Raw genomic sequence first — 27,380 nt, forward strand, 5'->3', positions numbered from 1 at the left:
AGCACATTCCTAAACAAACACAAATGTGAATGTAGACATGTTGAGTACAGATCTGATAAGGAAAAAATAAAGTTTGAATGTCAAAGCATTCATATATTACAATTAAAATCTGGTATTTCTTTAGTCCTTTCCTCTCTACAGCTCTGAAGCCATCCTCAAGTTTATGTTTCATTTCACTGTTTTAAATTATTGTGCTTTTCACAATTTACAATCATAGAAGTGGAAAGAAACAGATTAAATGGTTTGCCCAAGGTCACAGTACAAATCATAAGCAAAACAGAATATAAACCTTTTCCAGCTTCCTCATGTGATTTTGCCACAAACTTGTACCACAACTTCCATTCTGATATTCTCAAAAAACTACGGATTTAGGGCAGTATCTAAGTTACGTTATTAGCAACGCATCCCATACTAATAAGTCATCCAGTATGAATTTAATTTAGATACAAAATGAAAACACATCTTTCATTTCTTTTGCTGAATCTTCCTTTTCTTTGTGAATCATTGTAGCTTGAATTTCCAGTTGGGAAGACAACCGCATGACTCATAAAAAATGTGCTTTATCTTTAATTAAATCTTAGAAACGAATACCAAAATGCTAGTGAACGTCTCTCTAGAATATACTGGAAATAGTTTTCAAAGTCAGTCATCTACATTTTTCTGTAACCAGTTGGCAATTTTGATTAGCAGTTCTCTCCTTTCCATATTCTCAAATTTTGTAAACTCCAGCAGCAGAGTGGCATCCACCCTCTCATCTTCTTCCAGTGTAGCATTATAAAAAACCTGCAACTGAAGAAATGAACATGAGCTTAGTTCACATAACTTCACTTGCAGCAGCTTGACAGAAGCTCCTTGCATATCAAGAATGTGTTCCTCTGCCAACCCTTATAAAAATCCTTTCAAATGCAATCAACTTCACTAGTACTAGTGCTACCACACAGTCTGTAGCACAAGTTGGGTAGCAGAATCCTCTTGTGTTGCCTGTCCTACAATCACAGACCAAGCAATCTTTCAGCAGTCTAATGAGCAGAAGAGAAGAGATGACTGAAGAAAAGGTAAGAAATACATGGGGGAAACTAGCAATTAGAGAAATGAGATAGATGTTAGTATACAGCCAGGAACCTAATACACCAGCAGCCCAACTGGTGTATTTCCTGTAGACATCATGGCAAAGGTAATCTCCATGGACTGATTTTAAAGAGGAAAATGAGATAGCTTTAATAATACTTATTGGAACTCAATTCCAAATCTGAAGATTAATTTAAAGGCTGGCACTGGGCTATTACTTTTGCCCTGCCAGGGAATTAAGTTGTCCCTGAAGAACCAAAGATGAAAAATCAATACTTCATGCATGTTTGGTTATCAAACATTGGAATGGTCTGCCCAGGGCTGTGGTGGAGTCACCATCCCTGGAGGTGTTTAAGCAGCATGTAGACTTGGTTCTTAGGGACACAGTTTAGTGTTGATCCTTCAGTGCTGGGTTGAGGGCTGGACTGGATGATCTTGAGGTCTCCTCCAACCAGATGTTTTCTGTAATTCTGTGATTCTGTTTAAGAGAGATTTCTTTAATTTTAGGAGACACCTATCTGAATTCCTTTCCTCACTAAGCATCTCTTCTCAGTTATTTGCTGTACACACGCCAAAAAAAGGAAGCACAGTTTTTCTTGTAATGAGAAAAGAAAATATTTGGGGAAAGAATATGGGCAGACTTGTACTGAAGGTAAAAGAAAAAGAAAAAAGTATGGACTGAGCAGTGATAGTTATTAATTCTCAGGCAATCATGTGGATTAGTGTGGGGAATAAAATAACACAACATACAGATTTACAGCTTTCAGCAGCTTTCCCAAAACCCATCTTCTTTTTACAGACATACAGCATCCCAATTAGAAAGTATTCTTAATGGGCTCATCTGAGCCACTGCACATTCAGAAGGAAAGAACTGTATCACACCTGTTAGCACATGGGCAGGCAGCCTCTTACACTGCAACCACACAAAGCAGAACAATACCCACCCCTGCATAACATTTCACTTTTGTACCATGCTCAACAACCAACTGCCCTGCGGGCTGTGTGTGCACGATCATGTTTATTTCTCAGATGAGGAAGTATCATTTTTATCAACATCTCAATGCAGGAACATCATCTAATAAATGCTATGATGACTGTCAAAAACAAGAGATTTAAAAACCTGTATTTACAAATTGACAATAAAGTGAACTACTTCTCTGATTTACCTCTTGGATCTGTACATCTGTATTGACAAATCTTCCCATGACTTTTAATACATCATGTAATAATTCCTTCCCATACCTGTAAAATTGAGATAAAGGTCCTTCAAACAGCATGCTAGCAAATATACTAAATTTCTTCTCATTTGAAAATATCCCACTATTTAATTATTATTTACCATGTTGGAAATATTAACAAAGCTGAAGTCTGCAACTGTGAACTCCTTTTCCTGTTTCAGGAAATATCATTAACATTCAATTTAGGCACTTGAGCAGGATGAAACACAAATTTTCATTCATTTTCATTTCCCAAGATTTAGTATTTCTGCTTTGGGAACATGATTTCTTTACTTGAAATGGATAATCTTTGTGAACCTATACAGCCAAACTAAGCCAGAAAGGTTAACCAGTAACAACTCTCTAACAGCTTGGTGTTTCTGTTTGTGTCTTGAGGATAGCATACAAATTAATGCCCACACTCTTCTGTCAGTGGAAAAACAATGGGTCAGTTTCTCAGCAAACTGCTCATTACTATAGAGCACAGAAAAGCTCTGTAAGGGAAAAAAGTTGCTGTGACACAAATCTGCTAATTTACCTTTCCTAGTATTAGCAAAAGAAGATATGCATTTGAAAGCTCCCAGATGGCTGGTCTTAGCTATGCTACCACTAACGGCTCCCAGTGGACTCCTCTGCCACCAAAGACAGAAGGAATATACTGTTGCAGCAGTACTGCTTTTCACCATTACAAAGGAGAGAGGGACTCTTTGAACAGACATCAGAATACTTCCTTTGCTCGAGACAGGTAGCCCAAGCTCACCTACAGTTTACCTTCATGAGTGCAGGTGTATTGGATTTGGCTGAGCTGGATGCTTTGAGGAGAATTAATTCCAGCTCAGCCAAACCCAGTACAGCAGGTTAGGCTGGAGATGGGTTAGGATTTAAATCAGGGAATGGTACTGTTGCTGGTCATTGCATTGTCACCCTGTATGCTTCAAACCCTCATCTCTCTATACTCTCTTTGGAAAAAAGATTACAATCTTGCACAAAAGCTTGTGAAAATGCTAGTGGAAAAACCCATTTCTGGAGTCAGGCTTTCCAGGAAATGTAAGTCAAAAACACTCAAACCATCTTGAACAGACTCATTTTTAAAGCATTCTATGTATGTCAGGACCTGTTCTTTGACATTAAGCCCCCTCAACCAGAGTTAAATCCTATGAGAATCCTGCTCTGCCTACTTACGAAACTGCATCGAACATTAAAAAAACAAACAAACGAACAAAAAAACCCCACAAGCAAACAACACCCCCCCCCCCCCCCCCCAAAAAAAAACCCCACCACAAAAACCAAACAAGCAACCAAACACCTCTGGAAGGAAAATCTGCACCTCAATTTTACAGCTCAAACAGAACATGGAGGAAGAAGTCAAAGAGCTTTGGGAAACCAAAGCTGGTTGCTTACCATACCTTTCACTTAAAAGCGGCCAATTTTCTGTAACAAATTCCCAGGCTATACGGTGCCCAATATCCTTAGTCACCACATATAAGATCATGATTGAAGTACAATTGGAAGAAAATAATGTATCACTGAGTCCATATTGCAAGTATCTGTTAGAAAAGAAAGTAATAATTGTACCTATCACTTACTATTTAACAGTAATAATCTGGAAGTATCACCCATTTCAAGAAAATGCTTGTCTCTACAAGTAACAGAAGGTGGAAGGCTATAGCAAAGTTGGTCTCACTCTCAAGCAGTGTATCCAGCTTGGGTTTTGTCCTTGCATTGGTAAAATACCCTCTTCTTCCACACTGCCTCTCCATTTTTCAGTAAAATGAGGATGTGGCACATTATGTGGATATATATGGTTTTCTTATCTGTGTTACAGAAAGACAGCAACTCTGTGGACGGGCAAACTGCTCCACAGTTTCTGGAGACTAACTGCTGTGGCACAAATGGAGATTAGAGTAAGCCAGCAGCAAGACACTGTTAATCAGGTTTGCACAGTACAGTATTTGTGTTTTTATGATTTACTTCTATATACATAAAGATATACTTTGATCAAGGTCACCTGTAAAGTAACCAGGACTCTCTGGAACAGCTCATGGCAGACAGCAGGATGTCTTTATCTTCCTTTGTAGAATCAGAATGGTTATACATTTCCCATGCAAAATTCCACTCTTTATCACTTCCCAATGCAACACCATAGCAGCAGACTGTTCTTCTAATTAAAAAGGGAATTCTGCAAAGCAAAATATAATTAAAAGGTACTGTATTTTTGTAAAGTCAAACCCAATTGTTAACATGTAACTGAAAAAAATTGCTTCTTCACAACTAAAAGATGCATAAGAAAGCAAATACAAAATAGCAGTTTAAATAAAGCTAGGAAATTTGGTTGCTTGGTTCATCACTCAAACATTTTAAAAGCATGCAATTTAAAGGCAAATAAAAAACTTATTTTAGAATAGTTGGACTAAGCTATTTTGTGTACGTACAATGTCAGTGCCACTCTTTCACGCTGCAGCCTAGGACATGGATCACACCATTAAAGAGTGTACAGCTGCATTTAAGCACCATCCCAGACAACTCCTTTCAAAGTTTCTTCAGTGAATGAATCCAGTAGGAAGAGCCATGTGCAGCATAAGTGGAAACAAAAGGGACAGTTCTCCACACAGCAGGCAGCTTCCTATTACTCCCACCCGAGAAGAGTTCTTAACATGTTGATGAATTCAGCAAAATATAAATGCAAAAATTATCAGTGTAATACTCCACCTGCAGTGATGTGTCTCAAGATATTGTAAACACTTAACTAGTGATAGCACTTTATTCTACTACACAGACAGCAATCTTTAAAGCAAAAGATAGATACAAAAGACTCCAGAAACTAAGAAGGACCAGTGGGAATAAGAGATTTGGGTCTTCTGCATGACAGACATCACTTCTTAAGAAGTGAAAATACAAGATGCAATGATATTAACAGTGCTATTGTTGATGGGGCATTTGACTGGCATACTAAAAGCAAACATGGACATGTTTTATATTTACTGCAAAAAAGATTTTTGGATTCCTTTACCTGAATATGTGATGGAAACATAAGGGGTTTGCCACCAAGAATGATGCCTACTGAGACTGAGTGGTTATGTGGAAGTAAAGAATAGCCCTGTGGGGAATCTTTCTATAAAAGATCTTATTAGAGTTACAGGATTGTAGTAGTTTGCTTAATTGCCAAAAATATGATCTAGGGAGCTACAGGCCTGTCAGCCTGACCTCAGTGCCAGGGAAGGTTATGGAGCAGTCAACAGATCAATCAGGCCCAGTCAGTGTGGGTTTATGAAAGGTCATAGAATCATAGAGTCATAGAATTGTTAGGATCATCTAGTTCCAACCCCCCTGCCATGGGCAGGGACACCTCACACTAGATCAGGTTTCTCAGAGCCACATCCAGCCTGGCCTTAAAAACCTCCAGGGATGGGGCTTCAACCACCTCCTTGGACAACGTGTTCCAGTGTCTCACCACCCTCATAGTGAAAAACTTCTTCCTAACATCCACTCTGAATCTACCCATTTCTATTTTTTGCTCCATTCCCCCTAGTCCTATCGCTACCTAACACCCTAAAAAGTCCCTCCCCAGCCTTCTTGTAGCCCCCTTCAGATACTGGAAGGCCACAATTATTTCTCCTCAGAGCCTTCTCTTCTCCAGACTGAATAGCCCAAACTCTTTCAGTCTGTCCTTACAGGAGAGGAGCTCCAGCCCTCTGATCATCCTCATGGCCCTTCTCTGGACACGTTCCAGCATTTCCAGATCCCTCTTGTAACAGGGGCTCCAGAACTGGATGCAGTACTCCAGGTGGGGTCTCACCAGAGTGGAGTAGAGGGGGAGAATCACCTCCCTTGACCTGCTGGCTATGCTTCTCTTGATGCAGCCCAGGATGTGATTGGCTTTCTGGCCTGCAAGTGTACACTGCTGGCTCACGTTGAGCTTCTCATCCACCAGCACCCCCAACTCCTTTTCTTCAGGGCTGCTCTCAAGCCAGTCACTCCCCAGCCTATATTGGTGCTTGGGGTTGCCGCAACCCAGATGCAGGACCTGTCTGACTAATCTGATTTTCTTCTACAATAAGGTGACTTGCCTAATGGATGGGGCAAGAGGCATGGACATTGCCTACCTGGCCTCTAGTAAAGCTTTTGGCATTGTCTCCCACAGCATTCTCCTTCAGAAACTCTAGGCACAAGGCTTGGAAAAGTGCATTCCGCATGGATAAAAATCTGCCTGGATGGCTGAGCTCAAAGAATGGTGGTGAACAGAGTTATATCGAGCTGGCACCCTGTCACTAGTGGTGTCCCCCAGGGTTCAGTACTGGGGCCTGTGCTCTTTATGAATGACCTGGATGAGCAGATTGAGTGCACTCTCAGCAAGTTTGCAGGTGACACCAAGCTGGATGGCTGTGTCGATCTGCTGGAGGGTAGGGAAACTTTGCAGCAGGATATAGACAGGTTAGACCAATGGGCCAAGGCTAAGTTTAACAAGGCTAAATGCCAGGTCCTCCACTTGCGTCACAACAATCCCATGGTAAGCAACAGATGTGGGGATGTGTGGTTGAAAAGCTGCAGCTTGGGGAGGAACCTGGAGATATTGGTTGATAGTCATCTGAATATGAGTCAGCAGTGCCCAAGTGGCCAAGAAAACCAATAGCATCCTGGTTTGCATTAGAAACACAGTGGCCAGCAGGAATGAGGAGGTGATCAGCCCCCTGTACTCTGCACTAGTGAGGCCACACTTTGAGTACTGTGTTCATATCTGGGCCACTCACTCTAGGAAGGATATTTAAGGTGCTGGAATGTGTCTAGAGAAAGGCAATGAGGCTCATGCAGGGCCAGGAGCACATGGCCTATGAGGAGTATCTGAGGGAGCTGGTGTTGCTCAGTCTGGAAAAAAGAAAGCTGAGGGGAGACCTCATCACTCTCTACAACTACCTAAAGAGAGGCTGGAGTGAGGAGGGAGCAGCCTCTTCTCCTTGATGACAAGGGACAGGACCAGAAGAAATGGCTGCAAGCTGCACCAGGGAAGATTTAGGCTGGATATTAGGAAATAAATATATCTTTATTGCCTAGGGTAGTGGTGGAGTCACCATCTCTGCAGGGTGTACAAGCAGCATGTGGACTTGATACTTAGAGACATGGGTTAGTGTTTAGTCTTCAGTACTGGGTCAAAGGCTGGACTGGGTCAAAGGTTGAACTGGATGATGCTTGAGGTCTCTTCCAATCAGATATATTCTGTGATTCTGTAATAATGTTGCAGAAAGAGGCCATGGTAGGGTGGTAACAGGATTGAGATGTGTTGGATAGAATATAGCTTTTTATTTTGCTACTGCAGCTGTTCCAAAAGTGTCAAGAAAACATTGATTACTGAATGTGAAGTTCTTGTGGGTAGAAAGCAAACAGACAAGCTCTGTATATCACCTGGCTGTGGCTCTATATATTCAAGCTGTATTCAAGGCTATGAGACAATCATCTACTGGCTGGTGGAATCTATGGTGGCCCTGATGTGGTTTGTGTTGTGTAGTTCAAAGAGGAAGTCCACTGTGGTCCAGAGGAATTTGGAGCTTGAGGTTATATTAGACGAAGGGAAGGGCTTATTAATCTAGCTCTTTTTACTGGGAGTGGCTGCATGGTTTGGTATTACTCCAGGATTCTCTTTTCTCTGGGTCTTAGGGATGATGCAAAAAGATGCTGGAAAGAAGGGTGGATTTTTTAATGCATTCTGGAGCAAATGCAGAAGCTGCACAGTAATTTTTTTAACTTTTGAGGGCAAGAGCAGTATATGGTTACTTTAGTAAACAACTAAAACATACAGCAATATTGTGCCTCCCTCTAGACTCATTTCCTTCTTTCAAAAGACACATCAGAAACAGCACTCATTTGGCTAGCTCCAATCCTGTAAGGAACAGAACTGAGAAACTGGCTCTTGGCTTGTTATCTCCACAGAATAGAGAAAAACGTACTGTATCAAGTCCATTTAAGGTCTGCCAGGAACTGTCTGGAAATGCTCAGCTGAAAGCTGATCACCTTATCTGACAGAGAAAAGCTTTACTCCTTTCCACAGATGAGAGAATCCTGCAGGGTTCCACCTGGCACAGAATAGCTATAGTGTGCTGTTAGGAGTTTTGCTCTCAGAATGGAGAACATAAGAGCATTTAAAGGGATCTCTGAAATATGAGTCAAAAGTTTTCCTTTCCTATCCAGCATATGAAAAGCTTCCTATGTAACTGAATAGGAACTGTGATCTGTTATTTGAAACCTAAGAAGTGTCCTATCTCCATTTTTCCCCATTAAAACAGTATCATTTTTTTCACTTAAAAAAAAATTATAGCTGCATTTTTTTCCTCACTTAGAAGTCGTATGAAGTGTGAGGCTGCAAAGCCCCTTTGAACTTATCTCTGTGCCAGAAAGGACAGCAAAATTAATATTCTCCATCTAATTCAAAACCAGATCAGCTAATATAGTTCACAGATGTTTTAGCTCCTCAACTCAGATAATGTAGTACTCCACCAGGAAAAAAAAAAAAAAAAACAACAAATATTTCAAATAGTATTAACAGGGGACAAAGGCGACTGTTTTGAAAACAGTATGAGAATTGAGAACAGCATTGTTGCTTTTAGTGTGGGATAGTAAGAGTATTTTCTCTGGAATGTAAGAATATGTATTTAGGCTATTTAAACATTTCTGTTAAACTACAAAGCAAAATTTGTTTTTTCTGAGGATGACCACTATGAAGCTATGAAGATGACCACTATGAAACTATGAGGATGACCACTATGAAAACCACAAATACAAAAGTATAAGTTCATTTTACTCAGCCAACTACATATAACAAGAGACACAAGTAACAACAAAATATTTATTACAACTACAACAAATAAAAAAAATAATGAACTTTAAATAGTCACTCACCAGTGCCAATATTATTAGACTATTGCATAGAAAACACCAAAAGAAAGAGGGAGGAAAAGAGAATAATAATTTCAATATATTGTAAATTTTCTCTAATAATGCAATACTCAATCACAGACAGTCTGATCCTTGGTAGGAATTCATCCTCCCGGACCAGAAACCTGATCACTAGGATCCAATATGAGCATAAGAACTGATAGCTCTTCCCAGCACTTCTTCACATGAATACAGAACATGCAAAGCAATTTGATGGACTCACCATAGGCAGATACCTATGTGATAAAAATAGAGAAAACTCAGTATTGCTAAGAGCTTAGAAACTGAGTTGGTATACATAATAATCCTAAGGCTGTACTGCAGCAAAGGGACTGGATATTATGGACTATTAGCCCTTATCTGAGGTTCACCTGTTGTGTGGCTAAACAGATTTTGGTCTTCATGGCAAAAATCTGCATCCTTCAACCTGTGAAGTCTATGTAAAAAGCCATAATTACAAGATCATCATCAAGTTGGGATTTAGGGAAAAGGAGGTGATTGTGGGGCACAGTTAGGCTTATATACTGTCATTCTGCCAAGAAAGAAGAGCAGTGTACTGCTCAGAATGAGCAAGTCTCATTCTGCTTCCCCCAGGTAAGAGCCCTTTAACTTTCCACTTAATTACACATGCACACCTCTAAAGAGCACATCATCATCTTACTTGTACTCAGGATTGTCCATCCACTTAGCATACAGTTCAGATGACAGGTTTAAACAGTCCTGGAGGCCCAGCCAGCACGCTGTTGCAAAAAGTTTTTCCAAATACACTCTTGAAGGGAAGCCAAAACAGATAAAATAAAATATATGTATTCTACATTAGGAGTTCTTGAACTGTGCCTGACCAGCACAGTTTCAAACATGATATTGTTAACCAGTAAAACCAAAATTAAACTACCAATAACAGGTCCTTGACATCAATATTGATGGGCAGTAGGGAGGCTACCAATATACTATAATTTTTCTTAGTTTGTTGTGTGGTTTATATCCCTCTTGGTAGTTTTAAGAGACTAGCTGCACCTAGTCCAAATCTCTCAGGCACTCAAGACTGTGGCCACAATGGCCTTGAAAAATGAAGTATTTTAAAGTTCTAGTGATTGATCCATGAATCACATCTGAAGCTCATTACTGACAGGTTTTTTTTCCCCCAACAAGCAGGAGCCTGTTGAGCCTGTTTTCCAGTGAACAAAAGCCATCATTCAGATCATTCAGCTACCACCTTTCATGCTCACTAAGTAGACTGAATATATCCCAGGATATCCAGAAATTGCAGTTTCATTGCAGTTATCGTCATAAGTAACACACACTTACAGCACAGTAAAAATTACAATTCTGTTATATTCAAATTAATTACAAGTCTTTTTCCTGTTATCTTCTATTTAAATTTAGAGAGGCAAACTGCAATGTATCAGATCCAATCACATCAGAACAAACTTTCAAGAAAAGCAGACTACTTACTTAGCAAAATAGTCATCTTCCAAAGCATCGACATTTTGTTGAATAAAACCTGCATAATAATGGTATATTGGCAACATTCTCTTTAAAAGGTATTTCTTTTAAGAAAAAAAGGACAGAAAAATTACTTCAGATGTATGTCTTTATTGTACTGTATTGTATGTTTATACTTACTCAGATTTATCCTATTTACCACTATTAATTCCTTGACAATGCAGCACATTAAAATAAGGTACCTAAGTTGGTTCTAAAATTCACTACACCTCTGCATCCATTCAAACTGGGAAATTACCATTTCACATCACTAGGACCCTTGAATTCACTAATAAATCTCATCTCAGAGAAAAAACAAAAAAAACAAACTTCTCAATAGAAAATACTTTGTTCTTCTTATATATGTTAAATGTACCTTTATTTTAGGAGCAAGTTATTTACCTTAGGAACAAGTTCTCGACCATGAGGGTAGTGGAATACTGGAACAGGTTGCCCAGGGAGGTGGTTGAGGCCCCATCCCTGGACATATTCAAGATGAGGCTTGACTAGGCTCTGGGCAACCTGAGGTAGTTGAGGATGCCCCTGCTTGCTGCAGAGGCGGTTGGACTAGACGGCCTTTGGAGGTCCCTTCCAACCCAAACCATTCTATGATTCTACGATTTTAAGAACGTAAGAGAACTGCTATTATGGGACTTGTTCAAATAGAAGTTAAGGAAATAAAGCAGTATCATCTCAGGTAGCTCAAATATGGCGGAGAATCATCTCATTTGGTACCCAAATCAAATTCCTTCTTTCACTGCATGAAGGTGAACGGATAGGCAGTACAAACCACAGAGCACATACACACTACATACCCTTAGCAATGTTACTCATTTGCTGTCGATGATTTAATGCTGACTGTATTTTTCAGCTTCTCAATTTTACAAAAACTTGGGATCGAGCTTAATATAAAAAATATATATTTCTGAATATATTTCTGCTCTACAATAATATTTGCTCAAGATTCAATTACATTTATCATTGACTACTATATGCAGTAAGTACCTCCTGCTATTTAAAAAAACAAATTGACAAGGGAATGACAAGAACTGTGGCCCAAAATAGTCATCATTACTTTCTTGAGAATTTGAAAAGCATTCATTTCAGTCTGGTTTATTTAAATAGTCTAGTATCTTTGCTAACAAAAAAAAAAAAATGGTGATACCTTTAAAAGTGGATATACTTCATAGTTCCTCAGAGTACTTTCCAAATTCTCAGGTACTAGGTTTAACAGTACCACATTCCATATGAAGAGTTCATCTTCTTTAGCAAGGTACTTTGTTAGTTCAAGTGCTGTTTCAATCTGAATATATCCAAACCTAAAATAAAATAAAAAAATAACTTTTAAAAACCACAAAACAAAACCCAAAAAACAACACAACCAACCACAACTTTACCCTTGAGCATATCTATTCATACTAATTACCTACCACAAATACCTGTTTATTTATGAAACTAGTAACAAAACATCAGGATACTGCGTGAAAAGTGTCTTAAAAAAGACATTGGAAAAACAAAACGTATAAAACAGTGGTGCTTTTAAGAGCAGACTATGTTCTGCTTGTGTCTTCAGGACACAGTACAGACATATTTACAGCATGCATCAGTCTCACTAGGGCAAATGAAGGAACACAGCAGTTTGGCATTATAACACATCTGTATTTTTATTGCTAAACAGAGTATTTGTGTTACAGGTTCTTTTGTGGAATGTACATTATTGTAAATATGGGACAATGTAATCCACATGCACACAAACAACTGCAGCATGGCACTTCTGTGCCTCAGTGTGGAACTAGCACAGAATTAATTTTTTTCCTAATAAAATTCCAATTCAAGCCCCTCTCCTCCAGAACAGAAACTTCATAGTTATATTCCTTGTTAAATACCACTTTTGAGCTTGTTTATTACAATAGACATTTATACGAGAGGAGGAATGGGAATTTTTCCTTCTTCCTCTCAGAGCTACCCCCACGGGCTGTGAAGTGAGGGTAATGTGCAGGCCATCTCCTCCCTGAGCTCTCATAGCACAGTTCTCTGATGCTTTTGGGATCTCTGGTCTATTTGAGGCACAGATATGCCTGTTGCTCCTTCAGCTCCATACAGTACTGCTGATCTCGCTAGCACCACAGACATGAACAACCAAGTCTTCCATCAGCAAGGGAAATGGAAGAGGTACTAAGAGTGATGCAGAACAGCATAGCTGAGATAGCCCAGAATAAATTAAGGAAAATTCAGAACACTCAACCAGAGTCTTTTCTCTTTTTTAACAAATAGAGGTTAGTTGTTAAAAAAATCGTGACAGTGCCATTATTTAAAATGTTTCCTGAGCTGGACAAAAGTTAGAAGAAATTTTGAGTGAAATCACTTAGCACTGAGAGAAGAATAGCTTAAGTACTTAACTATTCCACCGTTTTGTCAAAACAGCTGTAGTTCTTATCAGGCAGGAATGAACAAAGCAGAAGTATCAATGATGAATGTCATCATGTGGTTTGATTGTTTTCTACAGAATATTTGAAACATACTCACTGTGTCAATGCGAAAAGATCATCTATCAGCTGGAACCTGCTGACGGCAGGAATAGCCTGCAGAAAGAATTCCTGTGGTGTTAATAGATCTACACACATCATTAAGAGATTAAATAAGCTTTACTATATTTTAGAAGACAAGTCTCTCATACTGTTTCTAAGCCAAAATCTTATATAAAATATCATTAAATGGATCCTGCACTTGAAGATGAAATTATTTGTGTGCTTTGAGGGATGTTTATACATGTAAATATACAGCTACAGTACATTAAGCATGGAATTTCAAGACCTTTCTTAGTTGCATGCTGTAATGGAAATTAAAATACAGAAATCCTGCATTTCCTTAAAATATCCTAGTTATATACTTTGGGTGCATTCTTTCCTTTTGAGGGTTCAGTTCAGAATATCTACTCAGGTTAGTCCAGAGCAGTATCTAGCACTATCATCAAATAAATGCCCAAGGCAGAGCCTTGGGTGAACCCTTGCTTACAGCTTATGCTCTTACAAGGACTGCTGGTCTCTTCTTCTCTGCTCCCACACCCCTTCAGCTCAATTGCTGCTGTCATGTGCTAGAACAGAGTGGGAGCTCCAGAGTATCTCCAGTGAGAAGTTTTCTGTGTACTTCAAAGTGATCTCATTTTGAGTGAGAATGGACAGTGACTGATGTATGATGAATATTATTTGATGTTAATTGCTGCTGGGCATGATGCAGATGGTATAGAATATGGGGAAGAGAATGTCATGGGTTACCTTGAATATTTGCTGCTGTTATTCAAAACCATCCTGCTTCATGCCAGTTTCAAAATGAAAGTGCTAGCTGAAGTACTATGGGGCTTGGAGTTCAGACTGTAACATGAGAGGTTTCCTGTTCTGGTTGCTGCTTTTGTGTTCCGGGTTTTGGCTTTCTTTCACTGAGATGGCAGCAGGACAGGGAGGGATGGAGGAGTTGCTCCCTGGCTTGGGTTTTTAGCTCACTTGCTTCTACTTGCTGCTGCTTTCTGCTGTGCTTTTTCTGCAAACAGGCTAAGATAATTATGCATTTATGTTGTCACATTTATATTAAACTCTTATCTCACCCTCTTTGTCTCAACATGGAGTGTTTTTGTGTGTTGCTTTTCCTTCACTTCTACGTTGGGGGAAACAGACAGGTTAACCTGTTGGTTTACCTTTAACCTGTTACATCTATTCAAACGAACCTTCCCACTGACGGATGCCAAAAAAACAGCCCAAAGTCAGCACACACCTAATTTCCTCCTGTGAAAGAAAAAAATACTAGAAGTGTGCTGTAGAAAGGTCTAAGCATGCTCTGATCACCCTCATGTCCAGACTTTCTGGAGAAGTTGTTGGACTACGCTGATTACTATTATGCTGAAAGCCTAGGTTTTCTCACTGCTGTTACCAAAATCAATCAGCTGACATTACTGCTGAAGTCTCTGGCTCACTCTAAGGTTAGGGAACATTAAATACTATGCAACTTCATATAGAGCCACAGGTATGGGCTGTTCTGTACCACTTTTGCGTTCAGCCCAAGCTGTGACAAGTCAGAGGTGGGATGAATCTGCTCCTACTTATGATGTATATAGAGGACTGAAAGAGCCCAAACAGATTGACTGGAACTTTTCTAAGAAAAATCTCCACAAAAACAAGAAAAAAACAAGAAAAGGGCAGCACAACAAAAAACAAACCACAAAAATAATTAAAAAAAGGCAATTCAGATGATTATTCTCTTAACATTTCACTGCCAGAAATATTGTGGTTTGAGGAAATATGTAATTAAAATCTTTCTTCCAGCTTTCCTTCTCCATCATTATCTAACAGCAGATAAAGCTCAGCCACAAATCCATACCAACAACTCTCTGAGCCAAATTTAAGAGACTGGAAGGTCTGCAAGTTGTTAAGACAGCTCTGAAGACAGAATGCCATCTCACATAGTGATTTTTCCTGCTTATGTGAACCTATTTCAGTCTGTTCCTCTTTCACTGTGGAAGGCTGCCCATCACTTCAGCGGTGCAATGATGGATCATTTCCTCTTATGTGATCTGAGTTCACCATTATTCCATGTTTTCATCAGTTTGAAATTTGGTAAGAACTGCAAGAAGAAATACATGGAAAGAATCTGTTTATAAGCTTGAGAAAACAAATACGATCTTACCTTTGGGTCATTATTAAGCAGGCGTGCTAATCTTTTTAAGTTTAATTGATCATAGTTCACTCTGTAGTATCCACTTAGATTTACATTTAGCAGGATCCAATCATATTCTGACTCTGATAATTGCATTTCAGGAAACACTTCTGTAAAGTGAGATGAAAAATGTATCATTTTGTTTCCTGTGAACTGCTAAATTCTCTTGCATTGATAAACACTGGACTTGATGTTCCTCTGAGATCTGAGACACTAGTTTGAGGCTGGACTCAAAGCGGATGTCCCCCAAAAAGCGAATCCCCCAAGAGCTCAGTGCATTTATGATGTTTGCTCTGCACAGCAGAACTTCAACAATCAACTCATGTACTGAGCACCTTGAGATGGCAAAGGGGAGGATGAAGACATACTTTGCTCCTACCCTTTTGCTCCCAGGCAGCTGGGAGAGTTCAGAAAGGTTACCCAGTCTGGATGAAGAGCAACACTCGCACATGTCTGCTGCAGGGCGTACACCCTCAGCGCGCCTGCTGCTCCAAAACACACTGCTCAGTACTTTATAGAAGAAATGATGACCTTATCAGTATTCACATAAATGGAGATCAATGTGTGGAAGTTTTAGGCTGTGCCTAGAAAATTTTCCACCGATCTTGAGTGAAAGTGGTAGAATGTAAATAAATTACCATTGGATATAAAAAGGAAAATAATGATAACGTCTAAATAATCCCATTGGACAGATAACAAACATAAAAGTTAGGTCTGTAAACTAACTCTCTTTTTTTTTCAGCTTCCTTGCTCTATTAAACACTAACTTGTGCTTCTGCTGGCTTTGCTGACCTTGAATGTGTTCTTGTTGTGGTTAAGTACTAACAGAAACTCTCTGCTTTTTCTCTTGTCTGGTGTAGAGGGGGAGGGAAAGGAGCAGGGAGGGGGAAGCTATTAGTAGCCCTGTCATTTGTCCAGGGGGAGTTCTTGTGTTGTTTATAAATTGTAAATACATGTAAATATTGTATATTTTGTACACATTTATTGCATTTCGTATTTTAGATTGTAGTTTTGCTTGTAAATACAGCTTCATTTGCTTTCCAGCTGAGACGGTCTGGCAATTTTGTGTTGAGGGTTAGTTTCAACCCATCACACAAGGAAAGCAAAACAGCTAAGTTTATGCAAGAGACAAGTAGCAGAAAGATTTTAATTAGTTATTTTAAGTTATATCATGCATTGAAGGCCTCCTTATACAGTCCCATTTCATCTTACTACTACCTAGTTTATGTGTGCCTGTCTGATTACTTGTTCCTGATAGCCTACAGTACATCTTAAGGAACCAGTGCAGCCTTGAAGGCTCTAAGTTGCCTCATCAGAAAGGATTAAAATGCTGCTTTAACTATCTATAATCACGCTGATTTAAGAGGGCAAACTCTCTTAAGACAATCAAACTATATTGGTGAGTACTCAAGACCTAGCACGGCTTTACCCTGAACAAAGAGACTGAGACTTCAATGTGTTCTGGCAGTGCAACTACTACAGGATTCTCAGTCATCTTCACAAGTTAAATGCGAGACAAGTGTGTCACATAACTGGCTTAACTATTTAAAGACATCATGGATGGCTATAATATGGGAACTAGCAGTACTTCCCCTTTGCAGGTACATTGATTCAATCCTCTGCTAATCAACAAGAACACTTCCAGTTACAACTAAAATAGCAGAATCATGCCCCTCCACTCCACATGCTGAGCCAAATGCGTTCTATCATAATAGAATCTCTGTCACCCAGGGACAGTGACCAACACAATTATAAGGGCAGAGTATGTAGACATTGCCTGAGGAGCTCTAAACCAACAGGCTTTCAATACTGTACAGTGCAGCGCTGAATGAACATGCTTGGCTGCTGGTAGCAGCTCAGACTGAAGCATGCAGTTTAGTTTAACCTGGTTAGAAGTAAGATAAACTACTGCCTGCCACTGCAGCAACTATTGCAAAATTCAAGTGAAAACTGTAGTTTGTACCAAATCCCTCATTTTCACTGGCCAAAACCATTCTGATGAAAACCTCTCCATAACAACATAACAGCCCACCAGAAAACATTTTGATCTCAAAGGAACAAAATGGTAACTGAACTTAAAATTACCCTTAACAATTCTACCTTTGAAAGAAGCCTATTGGTTTATTTATGCATCAAAAAGTCAAAAAGAAGATTATTATTTTTTTAACCTTAAAATACAAATAAAAATTCCTTGACTGAATAGTTTCTGGTAAGTTTGACATATAGCTCCAAATACAAATGGACTGTGTTTTAAAGACTGACATTCTTTATGTATTTGTCATACTCCCTTCAGGGAGATGCAACATGATGGGTGTTTTTAATAACTTATTTAGCTCTTGAGATACATGATGGGTAAGGAAATGGAACTGGCATCACTTCAATCATACAAGCTTAGCAAATGATACAAGTCCTCCCAAGCAAGTGCTGCTTAACAACAATTTTCTGTAAATTTCCTGATTTTTCACAATACCAATCACTGCCTTATATAACTTTAAAGCATTCAGAGGAATACACATACACTCCTTGCTTCTTTACTTGTTCATATACTGTGAAATGATCATGCAAACTATCTTATTGCCTGAAAAAGAGGGAAAGTAGTTTTTAACCACTGCAAACAGAGGCTGGAGTGCGGCAATATGCACACAATACATCATAGTTTTGCTCTTAAGCATTCCACAAACCATGAGTTTCTGCATCTCCTTGTAATTGATTCAAAACCTGGCAGAACTCAGGGCCAACTTGTCAAAGAAAAATTATTACATCATTTGAATGAATACATTCCTTCTTTCTCAGAAAAATACAGTTGATTATTGAGAAGCATTGAGATTAGAAAGAACTGATTTTTTTTGATTGGGGATGCCCATAAACTCACTTTTCTCTTCTAAGCCTTTAAAATGTTTTAGTTTCTACTGTTTTGATATGACTACTTTTGCATTTAATTTGCATGTTAAAGCAAATTAAATGGTGTTGAAAACATAAATTGTGTGACAACGTTGGATCGCTTCACGCAGCTGGTTTTAATTTATTTCAGACTTTTACCTACTGCTTGAGCTGATAATATTCTGATATATCACACTGGAGATTCTACCTATACTCAAAAGCTGTAATTAGCATCAATGGGATCTGCTGAGGTAAGAATAATTGAGGAGCTAAGAGTTTGAATTTGTGCACAAAATGACAAAATAAAAATTAGTGTGGAAATCTCTACTCATAGTATGCTTTCTACATATGAAATATGCATACATAGTATGCTTTCAATGTAATGAAATTTGATGGTTTTTGTCATATTAATGAAATTATTTTTATGCTTTCTACCATATTATTAAAGACAATGTTTGATGCAACCTAGAAAACAGTGCATTTAACTTATTTGTAAATTTACTGCCATCATAAAACAAAATTAGCACAACAGATAAACAGATGTTTCTGTAACAAACATTCTATCTCCTGTGTGTTTATCACCCTGGATTTAGCACATGTTATCAAATACATAACTTACTGCTGCTCTTATCCAGCCACATTAAGGGTTGTGATGATCCATTTCTCATCCAAGAAATAGGAATAATCCATGTGTTACTTAAAAACAACAAAAAAGAAAGATACTATAATCAATTCTTATGCTTTAAAGAAAACAAACTCTCAGCTGATTCTAAGCAAGACTGCAGATGGGTTCCTTCTTATGGGAATCTGGATCTAACTTCTCTCTGTTGCACAAACCTCATCAGATGGTTGTACTTATGCTGGATCAGCATTTGGGCTCATCACAGATGAAGGATTTTTAGAATGGCTTTAAATGTCATTCTTATATAGAATATTGTTTGGCATGATGTATTTGAATAGTACTCTATCTTGGTGCTCTGGCTTGCCTTCTTCAGGCAATTATTTTATTCTCCTCACATATTACACTTCACCCTATTTCTGAATAAAGTAAAGCACCTTTTCAGAAGGATGTCTACTGAAAAAAGCTCCAGGCAAACAAAGTAGCTGTAATTCTGACAACTCTGATTTCCTTTCTGAGGGAATGTGAGATTCATGGTAAAAACAGATGAAAGCTTCAAGTGTCCCCGATCTTCTTACATTCACATGGTATTGCCTCTTGCTAACTATAGTAAAGGACTTAACATTATTAACTTTTAATCCTTACCTGAGCTAAGCAATAACACTGAATGAATGAATGCTCTGCAATTCACAGACCTTGGGAGCAAAGGAAACCATGTTCTTGTCAAATTTTCTTTCCGCTGGTTTGCTCTTCAAACTTTAGACTTTTCCTCTGCATAAGCACTTATCTCATGGGCCCTATCCCTGAATCACAACACTCATGACAATTGCTGAATTTCATTAAACTTCAAACTCAAGACATGAGTTTCCAAAGTGGGTGATGAAAGGCAGCTCCTATCACCATTTCTGGGTTTCTAAACAAGCAGTATAGCTTTCAACAGCAGCATGTACTCAACAGCACTTGCTTACAGGATCCTTAGAGCTGCCATGTCAGATACTCAACACTTTCTGAGAAAGGGGTTATTTACCCAAGTACTTAAATGAAACCCCTTTACCCTTGCCAAACAGAAGAGACTAGAAATATATGCACTGGAAAGAAGCTACAGCGTGGTTCATCCAAGTCCCCAGCCTGTGTATCTGAGAGATGAGGAAAGGAGAAAATGCCAGGCAAAACTCCTGCCCTGAAACCTACTCATGGCCTGTGTCTATCCTCATGAAGGCATTATCTCTTTTCAAAAGTCCAGACAAGAACAACCTTTTGGGCAAAACAAGGTCAGTGCAGAACTACTGCAAACTCCAAAATCAAATCAAATTTTACATGAAACCATGGGAGAAACAAAAACCATGGAGTTAAAAAATCTGATGTTCAAAACATAAGGCCTTAACTGAAGAGTTTCCTGGAGGAAAAAAAGGAGAGGAAAAAAAAAGCTATATGCTTACAATAAATACACAAGCTAAACATACTTGTAAGAATGAGTACTGTTTTCTTTTTTATTAAGAAATTGCTCCTGACTGATTGTTCCAGTGGTTAGATTTAGTGTTAAAACTGGAAACCCATTTTGGCATGTCCAGGAATCCATTATTTGTTTTATAGATGCTGGCAACTGAACTTCATCCTGTGCATCTACAACCTGCAAGAGAAATACGAATTAGAAATATTTATGATAAACAGGTACTTACTGATACTGCTTCAGCAACATTCTAGGGGTTGTCCTAACTTTAGAGAAAATGTAACTGCTTGGCAGTTTGCTGGTCTTTAATTCATTCAAAAAAAATCAGTGTGACAAAGTCCAAAGGGCATTATTTACACTGTAATAAAGACAACATAAGCCTTCTTAGGAATTATGAAATATTGAGATGACGTTAATCATTCTTCTATTCTCACTGCTAACCCTTCTCCTTTTAGTGTTAATATACTCACAACCCTGTATATCTATGACGACTTGATTTGTTTATTTCATTCAACTAAAGCTGCCAAAACACAAAGATCTTTTTAAGTGAGTACTAAATGAACAAACAGAACAGAGAAAACAAGTAGAAAAAGAGACTAGGATAGAGTTCCAGCTAGTGTGAATTGATAAAGTATCTGTTGGCTTAGAAGACTGACAGCCTTGCATATCTGAAATGGTGTCATTCTCATTCTAAACCTGTCTACATCACAGTGGAAGCCTTCTTTAGAGGAACAAGAGTGGAATTTTTAAAAAAATAAACCTATTATTAGCACCCATTTTCTTATTCAGACTTCAACAGGGTGAAATGCTGAGCTACTGCCCTGGGTATAGATTTTGCTGGGTCTGTGATGTATCAGCAGCTTTGATCATCAAGCCCAGAGCATCACACACTCTGATCTGGCAAGACTTAAGCTCCAAAAGAATAGGCCATGCATTTTCATGCAGGCTTATGCAATCTCCATGAAATTCAAAACTCCACTTGGCCCTCTCACTTCTTAGCTCCATTCATCTCAGGTGCAGTAAAGCAGCCAAATAAACAGTTGTGAAGGAATGAGCCCCAAAAGCCAGCAAAGCAAATTTTATACAAGAGAAAGACTATAATTGCAAATTCCACTGCAATTTTCTACAAGTAGTATATGCAATGAATTTGAACAATGCCAAACACCAGAGCACAAATACTAAAAATAAAATGAGTACCATCTGTATGTGGGTCCAGAGATCATCTTGGTTAGCATTGGAGAAGGAAAATTCTTTCAGATAAGACTGTAGAGAAACAAAGAAAAGCAGGAGAATTCATGAGGTTTCAATGACAAGCATCAGCAAGGCAAACAGTAATGTGTGCAATGTTCATAAATCAAGATGAAGGCTTTAGTTTTTCAAACTCACAGTAAGTGCTCTGATAAACAGCTTCTCAGTCAGGAAACCAGAAAGCATCCAAGTAATAGCAGCCCCCTGGAATGAAAAAAAAAAAAAAAAACCAAACAAACATGAGAAAACCTGAATTATTATTGCAATTACTACTGCAACATTTTTCAAACTACATTCAAAACTAGGCTAATTCTATAATTCATATTTCACGGAGGTTAGCAACGTTTTGACCATTTCTTTCACAGCCAAAAAGATGTGCAACATCCAACATATATGTGTGTGCAGTAGAAACAAATTTTGACCGACAAAACCTACAAAAACCATTGTCATTCAACAGATCCTCTAAAACCAACTTTGTATTGTCAGATTAGAATATACAAAACCAGGAAGTATTTTATAATGTTTAACCTTATTGTACGTAATGCTGTCAAACAGAGACATTAAAGAAAATGATCCTTTGATCTTGTCTTCACTCTCCGACAGTGATCGAACTCCTATTTCATTGTCTTCCCTTAAGACAGGTTGTACAACGTGATCATAAAAGATTTCATCCTGAAAGAAAAAGCCAAATCTAAGTGATCTGAACAGAAAATACTTATTCTCAGAAGAAAATGTAGATTAGCACTAATTGAAATAGTCTTGTCAATAAACAAGGAACAAACCTTTTCTCTCCCCTCTAACTTGCCCATAAAGGAAGAAAGACCATATACCAAATCTTCAGGTATTCCACAGCAGCATTAGTAATCAGTGAAAATTTTACATCTGAGAAGACTGTGGGCTTGCACCTAACAAAGACAATTATAGTGTAATCCTTAGGGTAAAATGAGTCAGCTACATTAAACAGCAAATGAACAAATACTAAAAACTGAAAACCTGTTTCTCTTTAACGTCTCTATGTCCTGAGTATGTCAGCCTTTTCCTCCTAAATTCTCTATTTCTCTTGCTGCAACCCTGAGCACTAAACTAAAACCTAACCTACTGTGGTAGCAAGACTTAACTACACAGCCCTTCTGCAATTACCCAGTGAGAAGTATGGAGGGAAAATAGACTCATTTAAGTTAGTGAGGTTCTCTTTTTGTCAAATGATAATTTAGTTTCTCCCTGATGAGTACCTGTTTCAAGGTGGGATGGAAAATTACATAATTACTACAAAGGTAAAGGAAAAAAAATCTCAATTTTTAAAACACTGAAGGCCACCTTGAGCACTTCTACTTCTCAAGGACAGGGACAAAGGCTTCAAGTTAATGGGATGAAATCTGCTGACCAATTTTTCACAAAACTGGGAGGAACAGCCTGTACACCCAAGCGGTGGGCTGCCAAACCAAAGGACCTGGACAGGCTGGAGAAATGGGCTGACAACTGCAAGAAGTTAAACAAGGGGAAGTGCAAAGTACTGCAGATGGGGAAGAACAACCCCAAGCATGAACCGATTGCAAAGCAGCTTAGTGAAAGAATATCTGAGAACACAAAGGACACAAAGTTGAACATGAGCCATGCAAGGTGTCCTCACAACAAAGAAGGCAAATGGTGTCTTGGGCTGCATTAAGAGTGCTGCCAGCAGGTCTAAGAAGGTGATCCTTACCCTCTACTGAGCACTGGTGAGACCACACTGGGAGTTTTCAGTCCAGTGCTGGGCTCCCCCATAAAAGAGAGATGTGGATATACTACAGGGAGTCAAACAAAGGGTCGCTGAGATGATTAAAGGAGTGGAGTCTGTCCTATGAGGAAAAGCTGAGAGAAGACTCAAGGGGATCTCCTGAATGTACACAAATACCTGAAGGGAGGGTTCAAAGAGGATGGAGCCAGGCTCTTTTTTGGGCTGCCCAGTGACAGAACCAGAGACATTGGGCATAAACTGAAACACAAGAGGTTCCCTCTGAACTTCAGCAAATGCTTTGAGGGTGACAAAGCACTAACACAGGTTGCCCAGAGAGTTGGTAGTCTCCATCCTTGGAAATACTCACGTGCTGTCTGGACACAGCTCTGGGCAACTGGCTCTGGATGGCCCTGCTTAAGCAGAGAGGTGGACCAGATGATCTCCAGAGGTCCTGTTCACCAAGCATTTGTACTTACCAGTGAAAGCGTGGGTTCAACAAAGGCAGCTCCCAGGTACTCAAAGTAAGATGTCAATCCCTCATTAAGCCACAGATCATTCCACCAGTTCATTGTAACCAGATTTCCAAACCACTTAAATAGACAGGAAAAAAAAATATCTCTCAACATCTCTTTGGACTGCCATTTTAATTTTTGCAGGTTAAACACACATACATATACCAAAGTAACTTTATTTAACGTGTACACATCAATAAAATAATAAAATGCTGGACATTCCTTCAGAATATGCAAGTTCAGCAGAAGAAGATGGACCTTGGAAAAAGAGGTTCAAGGCAGTTACTTTTTAACTGCTTCATCTGCAGTTTCACACCATGAGTACGGATGTCCGTGCTTCATGTCTTCTTGTAGTCAATTTTAAACACTGCCCCATAAAATTCAAATGTCTAAAAGATCATATCAAGCTATCATTAAAAATATCACATTTATCAAGCAATTACAAAAACATTTTTCCATGTTCTTGACAAAAGGAAATTGTCAGGGGAATGATAAACAGAACTGGGGAAAGAACCATTTCCAAAATCAGCAAATTCCTAACCTGTCAAGCAATAAAACTTCCACAACAGCTGCTTTGTACATATATGTGGCAGTTCATATTTAACAGAACCCTGACCACTAGTGGATTTGTATTTTATTTGATAATTCTTAGAAATCTTAGCTACAACTTTGTTTTTAAAAGTACTGACATTTGTTTTATTGGCCTGCAATAAAAACACTCTGCTCATCTGAAGGTCTCAAAAGTTAGAGACCTTGTCAGAAAGGCACACAACTGCACTAGCCAAGTTAAACTCTTCTGGTAAGTCTGAAGTTGACTAAGTGCAAACAGTTGTTGCCCTGGCAAACAATAGTAAATTTAAAATAGTCAATAAAAAATTGAAACTGCATTATCATTCCAAACCAAACAAGAAAAATGTTGAAAATCTCTATTTAAAAAAAAATAAAATGGAGAAAGGTTCAGCTATGGCATAAAATGTGTTCATGTCAATTTCGTTCTATCATACCATGGACTGCTTCATATAGGGAAAAAAAAAACCAAAAACTCATACCTTTTGCAATATGTACACGTGCTTGCCACTTCAAACGAGTAATTATGAAGTCCATTAATCCTCCTACCAAAGTACTAAGTATATTGCAGATAGAGAGCACTGTGTCACCCCTACACTATTTTCTAGTATGGAACTCAGGTACTGTGTAGGAAAGAAAAAGTCCTTTCCAACTCCTCACATTCCATGATTAACAATTCTGTATCACTGTGTCCTGTGCAGGCAGTACACAGTCTGTAATAGGGCAGAATCTGCTTTTAATATTGATTTATCAGTGGAACATGTGATTAAACAGCCTTTTAGTACTCTTGTGCTTACACTCTCTACTGTAACAAACACTATTTTTCCTCTACTAATCACTGACTCCATCGTTAGCAATCTGAAGGAAACAACCTTATAGGCAAATAAATGCACAGAATTTTTTACCACATGCCTGGTGTCCTAGCTCATGTGACACAATTAGGGAAATCAATGCCTTTCTGCTTGTGAATTTATCACTTGGGAGGTACATCAATGATGATTCATGGAAAGTGATTAGCCCCCAGTTCTCCATACCACCTACTCCAAAATCAGGCAGTGCAACCAGATCTAAATTGATTCAAACAGAAAAAAAAAAAAAAGAAAGAAAAAAAGAGATCTTTAAAATTTTCAGAAGTAAAATGCTCCCATAATTTCAATGCTCCCACTCATTCCATGTGCAATTAAAGGCTACTACGCTTTACTAGTAGTGCTTTGCAGTATTATGGTAACACTCCTGTAAAAAGTCTGAAATTTCTTCTCGCTGTATTTTTTAATCTATGATTTTCACTCTTTCAGGGAGACACATAATAAATTCCCATGAAGCCAATATCTGTACTGTATCCTGTACACAGAAATGTTCTGAATGAAGGCTGTATTCTGCTAGTGCTAGGAGAGAAGATACTCAGTTCTCGCGCTCAGAAATTTTTCTCTGTATGAGCTTCCTCTGTGTTTGGGAAAGATCAGGCTTACCTCTTTCCTCAGCCTAGTAACTGATAAAAAAAATCTTGCTCTTTTAGCTCTGTGAGTAGAAAGATCCTTTCCACTCCTGTCTGAAGGGTGCCTTCAGAAACATCCTCTCTTTGTTCCAACAGTATCGCTATTACCTTTGTACTCCCCTTCTGACTTATGCACAGGGAGCAGTTTTCCAGTTCAAATATGACAGTTGGACGAAACAAGAAGGATCTCAAAGATATATACTGTTTAAACTCAGGAGCAAAGAGCAAAACTAGGAAAAGGTATATAGAGCATTTTGGAAGCAGACACATGCTCATACTGCAAACCAGCTGACCATGAGCCAGTTTTAGTCCAAAACCTAGGCCGTTAAAGGAAGTGTGGTGCTGAATCCAAGCAAAGATAGATGGCATCTCGGAGGGGCTTATCACCTCAAGGCTTACAGCCAGGATATATCACTTTCAGTGAGACAACCCTTATCTAGCCAGCTTGGAGCAAGAAAGTTCACAAATAACTGCATTAAAATCAGGTGAAGACAAACCCTTAAATATCCTTGATTTTAAATGTGTTTTTTCTTAATTTTACATTTTGAGTTTACAGTAGAAATCAAGGAGATATTCTTGCCTGATCTAATATGTTAATTTTTAAGCCAAACTTCAAAGAAAGTCAGTGGGAAATGCAGGTGGTGTTGTATGAGATTACAGTGTGAGTTGTAATGGTATTACAACACTCTGTGAAACTGAAATCTTACCTAACAGGAAGCCTGTGATACCATTCCTCTGCTTCAGTTTTGGTTTTTTTTATACAAATAAATTAGTGTACTGACACTGCTGCTAAACAGATGAACAGAGTTGGAAACAGCATTGTGGCATGTAAGAGTACTAAGATAACAAAATTTAAAGAGTATGGTGCATATATTACATTTACCATAAGAACTCTAGTGAGTAATTCTGTAAGTTATTCTAAATATACTGGGAGACAGCACATTTACACAGATGAAAATTTATTTCAAGTGCCACAATAGAGATTTAACAAATTAACAAATTATCTACTCAAGGAAGCGGGGATATTTCTCCTCCACAGTCCTGCAGCATGCTAAGATCTTGGGCACATCAAACTCAGTATTCTACCCATTTGTAGAAGAGCATGTCTCTCCATGATATGCATATGCTGAAGCCCTTGGGAAATCAAGTACAAGTAGTGGGCAAACTTCACAGTGGAACTCCATGATAGCACCCTTTTTTTTCCTGACTGAAGCGTGACTAAACTGACTTACCTGGTGTCCATTTTAAGCAGAATGAGTGTTTTCCCAAAGGAGTCTTTTTTTCTGGGGAGGAATGTGCAGGAACATACAGCCAAGTATGGCAAGGACATCTTGAAGAAAGCAAGGAATGCTTTGGGGAGACATGGGTTACAGCAAGCTTGGATTTAGTAGGAGGATGTAGGGACTTCAACATCCTTGCAGCTCCTTTCTATGCACTTTGGGGTCCCATCTGGCCCTTCATTAAGAAATAATGCTTTGAAAGAGTGAGTGA

At 38.7% G+C, this 27,380-nt stretch overlaps 1 protein-coding gene across 1 annotated transcript in view; it reads right to left on the reverse strand.

The window, feature by feature from the left end:
* Nucleotides 1-642: 642 nt before the first annotated feature.
* Nucleotides 643-27,380, reverse strand: part of LVRN (laeverin) — a 38,316-nt gene continuing 11,578 nt past the window's right edge. Inside the window, exons 5-20 of the mRNA XM_054397968.1 lie at nucleotides 25,307-25,461; nucleotides 23,792-23,905; nucleotides 22,127-22,270; nucleotides 21,737-21,802; nucleotides 21,548-21,613; nucleotides 20,364-20,530; nucleotides 18,901-18,977; nucleotides 15,372-15,511; nucleotides 13,221-13,276; nucleotides 11,860-12,013; nucleotides 10,665-10,759; nucleotides 9,871-9,978; nucleotides 4,294-4,464; nucleotides 3,692-3,832; nucleotides 2,235-2,310; nucleotides 643-789 (exon numbers count right to left, since the gene is read on the reverse strand). Of these exons, the coding sequence (XP_054253943.1) occupies nucleotides 643-789; nucleotides 2,235-2,310; nucleotides 3,692-3,832; nucleotides 4,294-4,464; nucleotides 9,871-9,978; nucleotides 10,665-10,759; nucleotides 11,860-12,013; nucleotides 13,221-13,276; nucleotides 15,372-15,511; nucleotides 18,901-18,977; nucleotides 20,364-20,530; nucleotides 21,548-21,613; nucleotides 21,737-21,802; nucleotides 22,127-22,270; nucleotides 23,792-23,905; nucleotides 25,307-25,461 (1,877 nt within the window). The remainder of the gene's footprint in view (nucleotides 790-2,234; nucleotides 2,311-3,691; nucleotides 3,833-4,293; nucleotides 4,465-9,870; nucleotides 9,979-10,664; nucleotides 10,760-11,859; nucleotides 12,014-13,220; nucleotides 13,277-15,371; nucleotides 15,512-18,900; nucleotides 18,978-20,363; nucleotides 20,531-21,547; nucleotides 21,614-21,736; nucleotides 21,803-22,126; nucleotides 22,271-23,791; nucleotides 23,906-25,306; nucleotides 25,462-27,380) is intronic.

Source organism: Indicator indicator, chromosome Z, assembly GCF_027791375.1.
Source record: "Indicator indicator isolate 239-I01 chromosome Z, UM_Iind_1.1, whole genome shotgun sequence".
NCBI lineage: Eukaryota > Metazoa > Chordata > Aves > Piciformes > Indicatoridae > Indicator > Indicator indicator.